This window comes from Camellia sinensis, chromosome 11 (assembly GCF_055761805.1).
Source record: "Camellia sinensis isolate YWXY chromosome 11, ASM5576180v1, whole genome shotgun sequence".
NCBI lineage: Eukaryota > Viridiplantae > Streptophyta > Magnoliopsida > Ericales > Theaceae > Camellia > Camellia sinensis.
Window position 1 is genome coordinate 105,948,775 of NC_138971.1, and position 14,483 is coordinate 105,963,257.

Genomic DNA, 14,483 nt, shown 5'->3' on the forward strand with positions numbered 1-14,483 from the left:
AGAAACTCTTATTTATTAAATAGCTTAATATATATTGTTAGGCCCATTTCTTAACAACCTAAACTTTTGGCATAATTAATAACTTAAAATGGTATCAGTTTAAGATCTGACTTTAGCCCTTAATTGAGACTCCTTATAGGTATACTCTTATCCATTATTGAATATACTCATTCTTAACTCAGTTTCTTCTAGTTTTGTCTAGGGCTGCAAACGAACCAAGCCGAGCCGAGCTTTGCTGAGCTCAAGCTCGGCTCGTTTACTTATCGACCTCCAGCTCAGCTCGGCTCGTTAATTTTAATGAAACTCGAGCTCGGCTTGACTCGGCTTGATAAATTTTTTTAATATTATTTATATTATTTAAACATAAATATTTAAATAAAAAATATTATTTATATTATTTAATATATAAAAGATGTATTTATATTATTATTTATATATATATATATTTATATATTTTTAATATATGAATAATATATTTATTATATAATTTAAATAAAGATAAACGAGCCGAGCATATGCGAGCTCGAGTTCGATTCGTTTACTAAACGAGCCTAATATTCGAACTCGAACTCAACTCATTTACTAAACGAGCTGAGCTGAGCCGAGCCCTTAACGAGTTGAGCTTGTTCATGAATAACTCGGTTCATTTGTAACCCTAATTTTGTCACACATCCATCTTAATATCATCATCTCAGTAACACTCATTTTATCTAATGTTGTTTATTAATTATCTAACATTCTCATTCATACAATATCACTGATTTAATAACCGTTTTATAGAATTTCCTAAATTTAAAAGGTAAGTGTTAGTATTGGAACATTGTTTTGTATGGGAATTAGAGTGAAAGTATTTTAAAAATATGTGAAAAAGTAAAAAAAGTGTTTTGCATTCAATGAAAAATATTTTGATTTCAATAGAAATCTCTCATATTCTTTATGTTTTCTGTTTTTAAAATAAAATCTTTTTCTTCAATCCCAGGTAGTAAGATTAAAGTCAGTGGTATAAACTTAAATTTGTTGACGTTCAAAATGAATTTGATGGGTGGGTACGTTCAAAATTTAATTACAAAATTATGAAAAATTTATAATTTTACGTTTTTTAGATTTATAAAAGTGATTAAATTTATAATTCTACCCTAAATTCTTACATGCATATCATCGATCATCGATCCAACAACACACCACCCCCTCTCCTCTCCCTCCGTGGCAGCCTATACGGTGTTTTGTACACACGGAGAAACAGAAAACAGCAAACCCAAGAAACACAATGTCGTCGTCGTCGTCGTCGTCGTCATCATCACCTATGTCTTTCAAGAACCTTTCTTTCTTTCTCTTCTCTCTCCTCCTCCTCACCACCTCTCACTCATTTCCCCTCAACACCACTACCACATTCCCAAACCCTCAAGAAACGACGCCGTCAGGTACCGGAGGAGGAGAATGGGTTCGGCTGCACGACAGCATAGGCGTCTCTGCCATGCACATGCAGCTCATGTACGACAACAAGGTCGTCATCTTCGACCGCACCGACTTCGGACTCTCCAACCTCTCTCTTCCCTCCGGCAAGTGCCGCTACAACGACGCCGTTTTAAAACTCGATTGCTCCGCCCATTCCCTCCTCTACGACGTCGCTTCCAACACCTTCCGCCCCCTCATGGTCCTCACCAACATCTGGTGCTCCTCCGCCTCCGTCCGTCCCGACGGAACCCTAGTCCAAACCGGCGGCTACCTCGCCGGCGACAAGAAAATCCGCCTCTTTACTCCCTGCTCCACCACCACCGACGCCGCCGCCGAACAGTGCGATTGGTTTGAATTGCCTCAACAACTCCTCGTCCGCCGCTGGTACTCCTCCAACCACATTCTCCCCGACGGCCGGCTCATCGTCGTAGGTGGCCGCAGACAATTCAACTACGAGTTCTTTCCCAAGAACTCCATCAATGGCTCCTTACCAGAGCTCTTTAATCTCCCCTTCTTGCACAACACAACCGACCGGTTCGAAGAAAACAATCTCTACCCATTTCTTCATCTTCTACCTGATGGAAATCTTTTCATTTTCGCCAATCGGAGATCGATATCGTTCGATTACGTTAACAATCGGGTTGTTAAAGAGTTTCCGGAAATACCCGGAGAGAAACGGAACTATCCGTCCACGGGTAGTTCCGTTCTTCTTCCTCTCCGGGGAAATTCACCGGCGCCGGAGGTCATGATATGCGGCGGTGCACCGGCCTTTGGCTTCTACCAGGCTGAAAAACTTAGTGTGTACGTGGCGGCTTCTAAGACTTGTGGGAGGTTAAAGGTTACAGACCCCGAACCTCAATGGTTGATGGAAAATATGCCAATGAGTCGGGTCATGTCGGACATGATACTGTTACCTAGCGGTGACGTGCTTATTATTAACGGCGCGTCGAATGGGACGGCCGGGTGGGAGGACGCGGTCGGACCGGTTCTCAACCCGGTTCTTTACTCCCCTACCCAACCCGATCCGAGTAAGAGATTCACTGTGCTCAGCCCTACCACAATTCCGAGAATGTACCACTCTGCTGCTATATTGTTGCCAGATGGCAGAATCTTAGTGGGGGGTAGTAATCCCCACGTACAGTACAACTTCACGGCAATGCCTTACCCAACTGAATTGAGCTTGGAAGCTTTTTTGCCACCTTACATGGCCAAAGAGTACTCTAATCTCCGCCCTTCGATCTTAACGGTGGAGGCTAGAGATAAGGTTGTATCGTACGGTCAGGGATTCGCTATCACGTTCATGGTGGCAACCTACCGTCTATATCAAGATTTTAAAGTGGCTGTGATTGCACCGCCGTTTGCCACGCACTCTTTCGGAATGAATCAACGGCTGATATATTTGGATATAATTGGTGGGGCCCAAAAACTGTCGATGTTTGGGTATAAGGTTAGTGTGGTTGCGCCTGTAACACAAAATATTGCACCGCCGGGGTATTATATGCTGTTTGTGGTTCACAATGGGATACCTGGAGAATGTGTTTGGATCCAGATTAATAATTGACAATCAAAACTACTTCTTGATTTTTCAGTTTTTACGGTAATCTTTTTTTAGTGAGATAGGAATAGATGTTAGCAAATGTAATTTTTTTTTTTTTTTAAAAAAGAAAAACTTCATTTCAAAATTTTTCCTTTCCTCAAAATGATTTTGATGTAATTAATTTTGAATTTAATGATAAGAAAAGTCTTTTTGTATTATTTTTATTTTCTTTTCTTACTGTAAAAATTCTATTTATGTGCCATGTTTTTTCATTAAATTGAAGTTCTGAAAAAGAAAATGAGTATCAATTGCCATTCATGGAGATGCGGGGTATCGATCCCCGTACCTCTCGCATGCTAAGCGAGCGCTCTACCATCTGAGCTACATCCCCAATGAGCATATTTGGTAAATTTACAGTAATATCGGCGAATAATTTATTTAGGTTCTTTCTTGTCCTGTCTTTTACTTCTGAGAGTAAAAATGACGTGCATAAATTGACATTGAAAATGGTTACATATTTGACTCTGATTACCTCTTCTGCTGGAGGGAGGAGCTTAAGTTTATTTATTTTGTATTCAATAACTTCCATTCCAACTTAGACTGAGTTAATTGAAAATCAATTTGAGAGAACTAAATTTTACAGTCTATGCTCTACCTATCTGATCAACCCATTAGTTCTGCTAGCTCAAGGTTGACAAAAAAACAAAAAGATAGTAGTTTCTTTGGAATAGAAAGCATTTTGGATCTTTGAGCATAAACCATTTGATACCCCATTCTTCTATTAACAGAGAATTATTCAAAGTATCCAAACATGGTGCTATCATCTCTTGTTGACAGGTAATGAAGAACACGAAAAAAAGAAAAAAAGAAAAGAAAGCAGTCTCATTTATGATTGGCTAATTGAGACGGGAAAGTTTACTTCGATCTAACATTGATCTTCAACTGCTATAATTTCAATTTCACTTGTTTGCCCTTTTTGATCTGTACTTGTATCGGTTAGCCCAGAAAAGGTAGTGCAAGAAATTCAAGCCACTTAGCACACACATTAGCCAGTAAAACCGGTCCAAATGATAGTGATTCAAGTTGCTACCGGAGAGCCATGGGTTGCAGTGCTTAGAGCTTCCCGTGATACCATTGACAATGGAGACAATCACAGTGCTGAGATAGTATCCCATAGCCAGAGACGCCCATGAGAGAGATGTTGCCAGAGACCTCATGCTTACAGGTGCCTCGGTGAAGAAAAATTCTAACAATCCAGCTAAGGTGAAAAGATCGGCCGAACCCAAAAACAAGTACTGAAAAGCAATCCAAAAGAATGAAATGGGTAATGGGTTGCGAGAATCAAGTAGGCCCAAGTCAAAAGCAACCCTTTTGCGTTTGATTTCAACTAGAGCCGCCACTGCCATGGCTACGATGGATAGCACTAGACCGACACCTATTCTTTGTAGATGAGTGATACCCATTTCAGATTTTGTCAATTTACGAGCAAATGGGATAATGAAATGGTCGTAGACCGGTGCCAGAATCATGATGAAGAGGATAGGGAAGATGGGAAGGGAAGCAGGTGGGACTTTTAAGGATCCAAGTTTTGTTTTCATGGTGGCGGCTTGTTGGACCGAAAAGGTGGAGAGTTGAGCTAGGCAGCAGTTGAGCATGATCGTGCAAGCGAATATTGGGAGAATTTTTAGCACAATCTTGACTTCTTCTACTTCTTGTAATGAACAGTCTAGTCCTCTGTGGACTGGCTTTTCCACCACTGCCCTGTTCAGGAATTTAAGGCTTTTTGTTGGGGTTTCAATGAGATCTATGGTTTTGGTGTTTGATTGCTCTTCTTCCTTGCTAATTGGGGTTGGAGGGGAAGGGCTTGTCCCCATGCTCGTGATTGCATTGCTAGAACTTCTGCTTAGGCAAGTGTCCAGAATGGCCGCTAACAGAACCTATCGAATTTCACACACACACACACCCCCCACAAAAACAAAAAAAGAAAAAGAAAAGAAAACTTGTCAGCTGTTTAATCAGGAGGATGAAGCTACAAACTTAAAGACTGGTGAAATTTCAATGTGCAATATTTATCATGGTACCAATTGATGATTATAATCGAAATTTTTCACTCCACTGCCGAGAGCTGAATATGTAGGGTGTTTTGCCTCTTTGAATGATAATATTTGGCATAAATAGATGCGCTAAAAGGTTATTATGTGCCCTTCAATACTTGATGTGAGATTGACATAAGCATTTTTTCATCTGTTTTTTAGACAGAAGTTAAGGAAAGCAACTTAATTTGATCTAGAGGAGTCCTGTTACCTTGCATATTGTTGTGAGTGGACTTCCACAAGGTACCTTGTTCCTGTAAAAACAAGAACCAGCAAGAAGAATTGGAATGGACAACAATATTGCCAAAGTGGAAATACCAAAGCCCCATTGCCAGCCCTTGTTGTCCTCAATCCATACCACAAATGTCACAGCAATTAGACCTCCACATGAGAGGCAGAAGACGAAGTAGTTGAAGAAAGTCGACCTCTGCTTCCTTCCATGTGGGCTGCTTTCGTCGAACTGCTCAGCTCCATGTGCTGGTAGTGATCCTTTTATGCCTCCGACGCCTAGTGCCACAAGGTATAGGCCTATGAACAGCATTGCAGCTTTGCCACCGCTGACTTGCTGGCATGGGATGGTAGGGGTGTCAACACTGCATGCTGGTGGCTTTAGGGAAGGTGAGTGAGCTTGCACTGCTAGTATGATCAAGCCCTGTTTTCATGGAACAATCAATCAAAATTGGATATTAATGAATGCTCTAGTTAAATCTGATAGGAGAAATAATGCACATAAATCTGTTTTTCTTTGGGTCTGAGCTTATGTTTATCTAAATTAAAGTTAAATTTCAAACCAACCCATTAACCTAGTAGATTCAATTATTATTTATTTCTTTTTCTTCTTCTTATCTTTCAGGTTACAATCTTGCATATAAGTTCGAGATGTACACCTCAATCATGAATTTTTTTGTACAAGAAATTTGTTTTTTTTTTGTTCGTCCAAGATTTTAGGATGTTAGTTAAGGCATCTCCAACAATATATCAAATATTTCATCAAATTTGAGTAAAAAATTTGAAGAATTCCCCTATCTAATATCCAGCTCTCCAACAGTGTATTTTTGGCTGTCAGCGAAATGCCGGTCAACCGAGAGGACAACGGGCAAGGGTAATCCGAAAAATCTGTTTCCCTTCATTTCTGGTCTTGGTCTTATGGTGACGATCTCTATAAACTCTGTAGACAGTCTTCAAGCTCTGGGGGGGTGTACTACTTGATCTTTCTTACCAACACAAACCCATCTTCTTTTCTCTCTCTCTCTCTCTCTCTCTCTCCAACTATATACACATACATACATACTGTGTTTCTATCTGTCCTTGGATCGCTTTGTATTTTTATTTTCTTTGTTTCCTCACATTAGAAATCGCCTTTTGAGATTGTTCGAAAGCATAAGAAGAGCTCGGGACTGTTCATTCACTCTGGAAAAATAAACCCAACAACAATTGCTTTGCTTTTCTTCTTCAACTACTCCAAGATTCTCAATTTGAGCCAGACCCACTTTTGCAAAGAACGCTTTTGCTAGAGAAATTTGTGGATTATTTGTTTGGGATCATAATGTTTTCTGGGTTGAATCGATTGTTGCTGATTTGTGGTGTCGGTTTTTTTTTTTTTGGTGCATAAGAAGAAGGGCTTGCATTAATTCTTGGATTTGATAAGCAAAATGCTCAGAGAGAAAAGTGATTCCCAGATTCACAAAGCATTTCAGAGACTCTGCCACAATTATGGATGGTCCTATGGTGTTTTTTTGGCACTTTGAACATAGAATCTGCATGCAATGCATTTGCCCCTACTACCCTCAAATGTGTTGTGGGAATTTTTCAACTAACAGAATGACCAGGTGGACATACGACCGGACGTTCGGCCGGTAGTCCGATAGGTCTAATACTCAACGGCTATGCACAATAAAATGCTAAAAGGTGCCAGACATCCTCCTTTTGGTGAAACGTATTTGATATTCTTAATTTGATATCTATTTGATGAAATTATTGGAGTAGAAAAAATGATACTTTGTACCAAATTTAAATTTTGAGATGAATTTGGTACACAGTTGGAGATAGCCTAAGTTAATAAAATTAGATTACAACTAAAAGGGTCACCGCTACTCCATCAGCTCAAATCCCAGTGACGACCCCTGCCCTCCCTTCACTACATTCTAAGATGTGACTATAAGACCACTAGACCAAACTCAAAGTCTTTTTTTGTACAAATTTAATACACAAAAAATACTTATATCAAACACAATATAAATTTATATTTCATAAAATAAAATAAAAAATAAAGATTGAGAGCTCTAGAGGAGCTCTAAATTCTAATGGGTGTGAGGCCCATATGTGCTATGATGCGTGTAAGTTCCTTTTTTTTAAAAAAAAAAAAAAAAAAAAAAAAAAAAAACCTTTGCTATATCACTAAAACCATCTTTAAAGTTTAAAATTTAATACTTTTTATAATTGTTGTAAAATAAGATTTTACAGTACCACGGATTTGAGATTTGTCCATACTAAAAATGTCAAAGAGGCAAACGTGTCAGCAAGTAGTAGACATGTTCATTCATTTAGGGTAAAAACTGGCACACACCTCAAAACATATGTGATTCCATTTCATTTAATATTCGTGCAAGTGGATGTAATATATATCCACACAAAGTAAAATATCAACACATTAAAGTTAAATTTCATATAAACAATAGAATTAATGGCATCATAAAAAAGATAGTTGATATGATGATTTTAAATAATAATATTATATAACATATCATGTTAATGATACAGTCAAATATCAAATTGTATTGAATAGCCACAGTTGATATATCGATAAATAATGATTATCAAAAGTCTTAAATATCAATACGTATGGACGACATTTAAGAGAGGGATGGGAAAACAGTACCAGAAACTCAACGAGGGCACTTGAGAGGTAGATGTAGTAAGAAGTGAAGAAAGCATCAGATAAGAAACCACCTAGGAGGGCAAGAAGGAAGGCAGTCCCCATGAAATTTGTGACAGAATTGGCTGATTTCGATGGAGAAAAATGCATGTATTCCGACATGTATCTCACCAAGTTGCTTGCATTTGCCAGAAATGCCAAGTTCTCCAGTACCTCCACAACTACAAGTCCAACATCATCAAAATAATCATTTTCACAATCATACATGTATTTTTATTACAACATGCAAAGAGGATTATCAATATTTGCAGAGAATGAAGAAGGAGTTGACTTACCAAGAACAAAGGAGGCAGCGAGCATGCCGCCATGGCGCCCATTGAGTGCAGGCCTGTTCCTCCAATCCACATAGCCTTGCCATGTTTCCTGCAACATGAATTATATGTGTGTTTGTGTTTTTGTTTTTCAAAAAGAAAAAAAAAATGAAAACAAGAAGTTGAGAGTGAATAAAAGTAGACAAGGGATGAGGAAGAACCCACCATTTTTTTTCCCTTTTTCTCCTTTGCTTTCAAGTTGAGGAAGGTGAGATGTGGATTTCTGGAATTGGGAACACTTTTGGATAAGAAACAAGAGGGATATAAATATATATCAATGGTGGGTGATTAAAAAGAGTGAGAGAGAAAGAAGATCCAACCTCAAGAGAATGGTCTAGACCCCTGAGTAGATGACTTTAATTTTGAGCAAGGATTGATTTTTTCCTAAAATTTCTTAGAGTGCTACATTGTATGGTTGAGATTTATTGATAAGTCACATCAATTTTTCTGATGTGATTTACCAGTAAATCCCAACCACACAATATAACAGTCTAGGAAACTTTAGAGAAATTTCACTCTAGAGGATCTTGGTGTTTAATTTTAGTGCGCAAGATTTTTTCTGTTTTTTATTGTTTAAATTTCGGTAGTTATAGCATTTTGTTTTCTATTGTTTAAATTTCGGTAGTTATAGCATTTTGTTTGTTTGTTTGGCACTCACTGACTTCGAGGAGAGAGAAAGAGATGGATCGGGTTGCTTAGGTAGTTTTATTTTGTTTTTTATGTTTATGTTTTGGAGAAAATTAGTTGAACATTTTTTTTTTCTAACTTGTATAGTAGGAGAAATTGAAGATTTTCTTTATTAGTTAAGGTATTTTGATAAAAAAAATTTATGATCATATCAAAGAAATTTTAAATTTTTTCATGAAATTAGAAAAATTTCTCTGTATCAAGACCAAAATTTTTTTAAGTTAAGTTAAAATTTCTCTGAGTCGGATACAAATTTCTCTAAGTCGAATTTTGTATGTGAAAATGTTGAAGAACTCTAACTACTATAAAAATATTGTATACTTTTTATCTAATAAAATTTTAATATCAAGAATCTTAAAAAAAAGTCTCCTATGTTTGTTTTTTTTTTTTTTTAACACCTGGATTCTCTCAATTCCCATTTTTTTAAAAACAAAATCAACACAAATATTTTGAATTTAAATAATTATTTTCTAAACAATTTAAGATGAATTACCCTAATCGTCCATATAATTTGAGATTTGTATCACTGTAGTTCCAAACTTTTCAATTAAACATTTGACTCTAAATTTTGAATCTTATTCCAAACAAAGATAATCAAAGATGTTTCTTTAATGGTCAATTTTAAAAGCAAAATCGTCATACAACTTATTTTGTGTTGGTTAACTTGTATGTTGTTTGAAATGTAATGGCTTTTTTTTTTTAATGAATAATGTTGAAACTTTCTTGGTTATAAAGTTCTGTTTGGTACAATTTTCAAAATCTATTTTAAATTTTTTTCGAAGAAATTAAAAATTAAATTGGTGAAAAAAATTAAAAAAACACTATTTTATATAATTTTATCTTTTAGGAGAGTAAAAATACTTTTTTTAAAAGAAATGTTTTTGATATTTATTTTCATTAAATTAGTTTCTATTTTATCAAAAGTCAAATATTGCGACAACTTTGATTTCATTATAAAACAAATCCATTAAATAAAAAAAATTAAAAATTATAAATATTTCATATATTAAACATATCAATTACCCAATAAAAACCTAATAACCATCTATTACATTATAATCATCCAAACCAACAAATACAATCATCTATTACATGATAACCATCTAAAAATATCAACAAAAATAACACCCATTACATGATAATAATATAAAAACATACTAAAAATTTATTTTGTAAAAAAATAAAAATAAAAATATATAAAAGAATTATCATTTTTATATAATTTTAAATTTGATGAGTACAAATAATTTTTTGACATTTATTTTTGTCAAACTAATTTATATTTTATTAAATTTGACAATTTTGCTCTTGAAATGGAGTAACAGTATCTTTAATTATCCTTATTTGGAACGTGATTCAAAATTTAAGATCAAATGTATCATAATTGAAACGTTAGGGACCAAAGTGACATAAATCTCAAATTATAGGGACTGTTTGTGTGATTCGCCCAACAATTTATTTATTTGTTTATTTTAATCTAATTTTAGCATGACATAAATGACTCAAAAGGTTCATATGCATGTTCCATTTAGTTATATTTTAAGAATTAATTTTTTTCAAATACGTAAACGTAGAAATTATTGTTACTATGCAAATTAAAGTAAGAACAAAATTTAGATTATATATTTGATTGAATTATAAATTTATTAAATCTTTATTACATGCAAAGATTAATAATTTTTTTCCCCTTATGGAGGTATTTATTTACTTCTTTATAGTGTTCTTTATTGTGTTGATAGTTTCACTTTTATCATGAGGTTCTTTGATATAGTGGTTATTGGAATTTATAATAATATGATTATGTTTGCTAATGAAAATAATCTCTATATTTGTAATTAATTGTTAAAAGAAATTATTCCTAAATATTGATTAGTGTACAACATATTTCAAACGTCAAATAATATTTTAATGACAACAATATTAACAATATAATGAGATTCCTTTACTTCGCTTACAAATTAAAAATGAATGCTCCCAATTTATTTTAGTGAGATTTTTTTTAATATCTATAGTTATATCAAAAAAAAAAAAAAAGTCTTTTGCTTCAGTTACATATTAAAAATGAATGCTCCCCCACCCCATCCTCACCCTAAAAACATAAAAAAATAAAATAAAATAAAAAAAGGTCTTTTGCTTCGGTTACATATTAAAAATGATTGCTCCCCCACCCCCACCCTGACCCAAAAAATAAATAAAAATAAAAATGAATGCTCCTCCACCTCCACCCTCAAAAAAAATATAAATAAATAAATACATAATTGGAATCACAAATGCAAAGAAAGGACTCGCATGTACACGTGTGTGTATATATATATATATATATATATACTGGTGGGTGGCACACACAATGTTTGTGAAATTTAAATAAGTAGGAATAAAAAAAATAATAATGAAATTAATATTATAATGTATTCTTAACTTAACTGGTATGAGTCCTCGTACTTAAACCCATGGTCATGGGTTCAAGCCTTACCCATCTCTTTGTTTAACTGTTTTTTTAAAAAATAAAAAATACTGCCACATGGCATGAGGAGAGTAAAGTTTCAGGACAGGTGTTCACTTTATAATAGTATAGATATCTTTGCATGAGAATGAAAAAAAGTTGATTTGATTTTTTTTTTTTTTTTTAAATGGAGATATTTTATATCTTTAAAAACTATCAGATAAAAAAATGAAAATTTATCCATAAATCCCATATGAGGGATAGTTATTCCATTTAGTCCTAAGAGTTTTCTTATAGACCAATCAGTCCTTTTTTTTTTTTTTGAAAGTCATATTTGGATTTGGCGAAATTGGAGTTTACATAATTACCTTTTTTGATCCTTTTTAGTCGAATTATTTTGTAATGGGTATTGATTGTTTGGCATTGTTGAAGATTTTTTTTTTTCCAATTAACTACAATGTTTGCCTCATGTTACCCAATATCACAAACCCAGATTTCGCAATTAACACTACACAGTTACACATTAACATTAGTAACAACATCCACATAAAAACTAGCACTGCTATGCCAAACAACCCCACCCACATCATACATCCTTTAGCATACACTCCAACCCCCATATCACTGTCACCTGATGTCGCCGTTATGCGACAATGCCATTCGTCAAAATTTTCCCATAAACACGAACCATATTGTCACATATATAACACATCACAGTAAGCTCCAGTTGGGTCTAACATTCTTGCATGGTATATTCACATTACGATGTACGTTAACAACAATTTTCTACATGTCAAATGCAAACACAGGGCACATACAACCACTTACTGTGGGTGTTGATTTCTGACGATACAACCAAACGGGGAACTTAGCTAGAAAGTACTGGCAGAATAGATTGAGCCAACTACTTGGCAACAAGAAGATGAGAATACCGTGGTGGTTCGTCCACTTGGGAGCACTCCGACGATCAAGTTAGTCAATCTTATCTCTCACAGATATCAAAACAATACTTGAACTCACAAGTCAAAAACTTTCCTCAAACCCACGAAAGTGCCTCACTTTTATAACCAACAGTGACCTAATCCTCTAGAAGCCTCACCTCATTGGACTCAAGCTCAATGCTCATCTTGGACTCTTGGCTAGATAGGGATAAACCCCTCATGAGCCTTATCATTTTCCAGACTGAGAGCCTCTTCTATTCTAGGACTCTTGTCCCTTATCCGAATACCTCGGGATTCTAGCATTACTGCAGAACATCTCAACAATGCCGTGGTCACCTCGGTAACAAGACTTATCCACGTGGCACCTTAGCCGACATATCAGGGCTATCTTGGCCACGTAGCATCATTCGTAAAATACTTCCCCACAACTGCCCCGTAGGTTCTATTATCTCGGCAACCTAAGGTGATGGAACCTATATCGTTCGATCATTCAATCATATCGGCCAAACAATGACACTATCCCGACTGAGATCAAAACTCGTCGGCTTCAAATAACCATAACTCGAATGCCCACCATATCAAGAATCAAGAACCGCATTCCTGGTGCACATGAGCTGTCACGTACCATCACTATTACCGTTTCTTCTACATGGCTCATTCCTATTGGCTCGTACCTGTCCCGCGCCATCAAATCACGTGGTTTTTGCCGCACCACCTGACAAGCACGTCATCCAAGGAAACATTATCAATTTTTTTCGCCCTTTCATTTTTTAACAAAATTTCTCTCCATCTCTCTGTCTCTTTACTTTGCAAGCACAATTCTCTCTCTTTCCAAATTTTTTCTCTCTCTCTCTCTCTCTCTCTCTCTCTCTCTTCACCATTGCCAAGCTTCGAAGCTTTCCCTACAACCGTTTGTTCATCACCTCTTGCGAGCCTTTTGTCGTTTCATTCCAGTGATCGTCTCCGTCTGACTCTGGTGATCTTCATTTCGGCGTCCATTTCGTTGGCTCCATTCGGTAAGTTCTCAATTTCCTCACTCCACTTTTAGTTCCTTATTGTTCTTGCATATGACATTGTTGTGAACTGTTTGTACATTTCCTGTTCCTTGTATCAATTTATTCATTTACTCCATGATTTGCTTGCCATTTTTCATGCTCTAGATATGGTGAACCAATTCTTGTTCTTGAATCTTTTTTTTGCTTCAAAGTTTGCCCCTGTGTTCTTGACTGTTATTTATACTGCTTATGGTTCTTGTACGTTGCCTTGCACACACCTACTCAATGTTTATGGATTTGTCATTCTCTATGTACTATTTTTGTATATGCAATTTTGTTGAAGCCCGAGTGTGTTCCTTTGTGTTCTTGGATCATTGTTTCTCACCACTTGCACTCATTCTTTTGCTATTATTTTCTGCCTTTTTCTTAGTTCTGAATCATGTCTTTTCCATTCTCTGGGTTTGTTTTTCCAAATTCTTGCCTTTGCATCTTCTTCATCTTCGTATATTTGGGCTTGGTGTTTGAATTAGAACACTGTTGCCTTAAAAAAATTGAAACGAAATCTTCTCTAAACGACTAGAACCCTTGCCTTAGAACCATTAGGGTCTAGCCTAGGTCTTCAAATCCTACACCAACTTCTTTTCTTTGAAATCTAGCACCAACCACTTCAAGCTGACATCATGGGGATGTTTAAGTGAAGGGTAGACACCCCTAGTATTTCTGCCAAGAGTTCTCTATCCCAGCCGATGTGCACCTTGGGTTGGCTAGGAAGGAGGACTCGATCATGCCAGGAGAGACCTTCTACCCATTTCTAGTAGTCTCTATAATTAAGTGTGGAATCAAATTCCCCCTTGACATTTTCTTTAGGAAAGTTATCCATTTTTACAAACTTAACCCTATGCAACTAGCAATCAACACCTTTAGGGTCATCAATGGTGTCGCCGAGTTGGCACACCAAGAGAAAGCTAGGATAACTCTGTCCGACCTTCAGTACTGCTACACCATTTGTGGCCTCAAATCCAAAAGCGGCTACACTTACTTCCTCAAGCCCATATCCACTAAGTACAAACTAATAGCCGACCTCCC

The 14,483-nt window shown here is 36.0% G+C and overlaps 2 protein-coding genes, 1 long non-coding RNA gene and 1 other non-coding gene across 5 annotated transcripts in view; 1 reads left to right on the forward strand and 3 right to left on the reverse strand.

The window, feature by feature from the left end:
- The window catches only part of LOC145802065 (uncharacterized), a 225,703-nt gene that overhangs the window by 169,354 nt on the left and 41,866 nt on the right, over nucleotides 1–14,483 (reverse strand). The window lies entirely within an intron of this gene.
- LOC114314978 (aldehyde oxidase GLOX) lies at nucleotides 1,159–3,210 on the forward strand. The gene has a single exon (XM_028261554.2). It carries the CDS (start codon nucleotides 1,268–1,270, stop codon nucleotides 3,014–3,016), a length of 1,749 nt encoding a protein of 582 aa, XP_028117355.2. The 5' UTR covers nucleotides 1,159–1,267; the 3' UTR covers nucleotides 3,017–3,210.
- TRNAA-AGC (transfer RNA alanine (anticodon AGC)) lies at nucleotides 3,311–3,383 on the reverse strand. The gene has a single exon. It is a non-coding gene; the product is annotated as a tRNA-Ala (tRNA).
- Nucleotides 3,737–8,669, reverse strand: LOC114315181 (protein NRT1/ PTR FAMILY 4.6). Of its 2 annotated transcripts, XM_028261771.2 has the most exons (6): nucleotides 8,652–8,669; nucleotides 8,497–8,554; nucleotides 8,296–8,383; nucleotides 7,964–8,181; nucleotides 5,297–5,737; nucleotides 3,737–4,929 (listed from the first exon to the last, which is right to left on the reverse strand). In XM_028261771.2, the coding sequence occupies exons 2-6, from the start codon at nucleotides 8,497–8,499 to the stop codon at nucleotides 3,952–3,954; spliced, it is 1,728 nt and encodes a 575-aa protein (XP_028117572.2). In that variant the 5' UTR covers nucleotides 8,500–8,554; nucleotides 8,652–8,669; the 3' UTR covers nucleotides 3,737–3,951. The 2 variants fall into 2 exon arrangements, with proteins under 2 accessions (XP_028117572.2, XP_082750557.1); XM_082894431.1 differs by lacking the exon at nucleotides 8,652–8,669 and having other exon boundaries at nucleotides 8,497–8,633.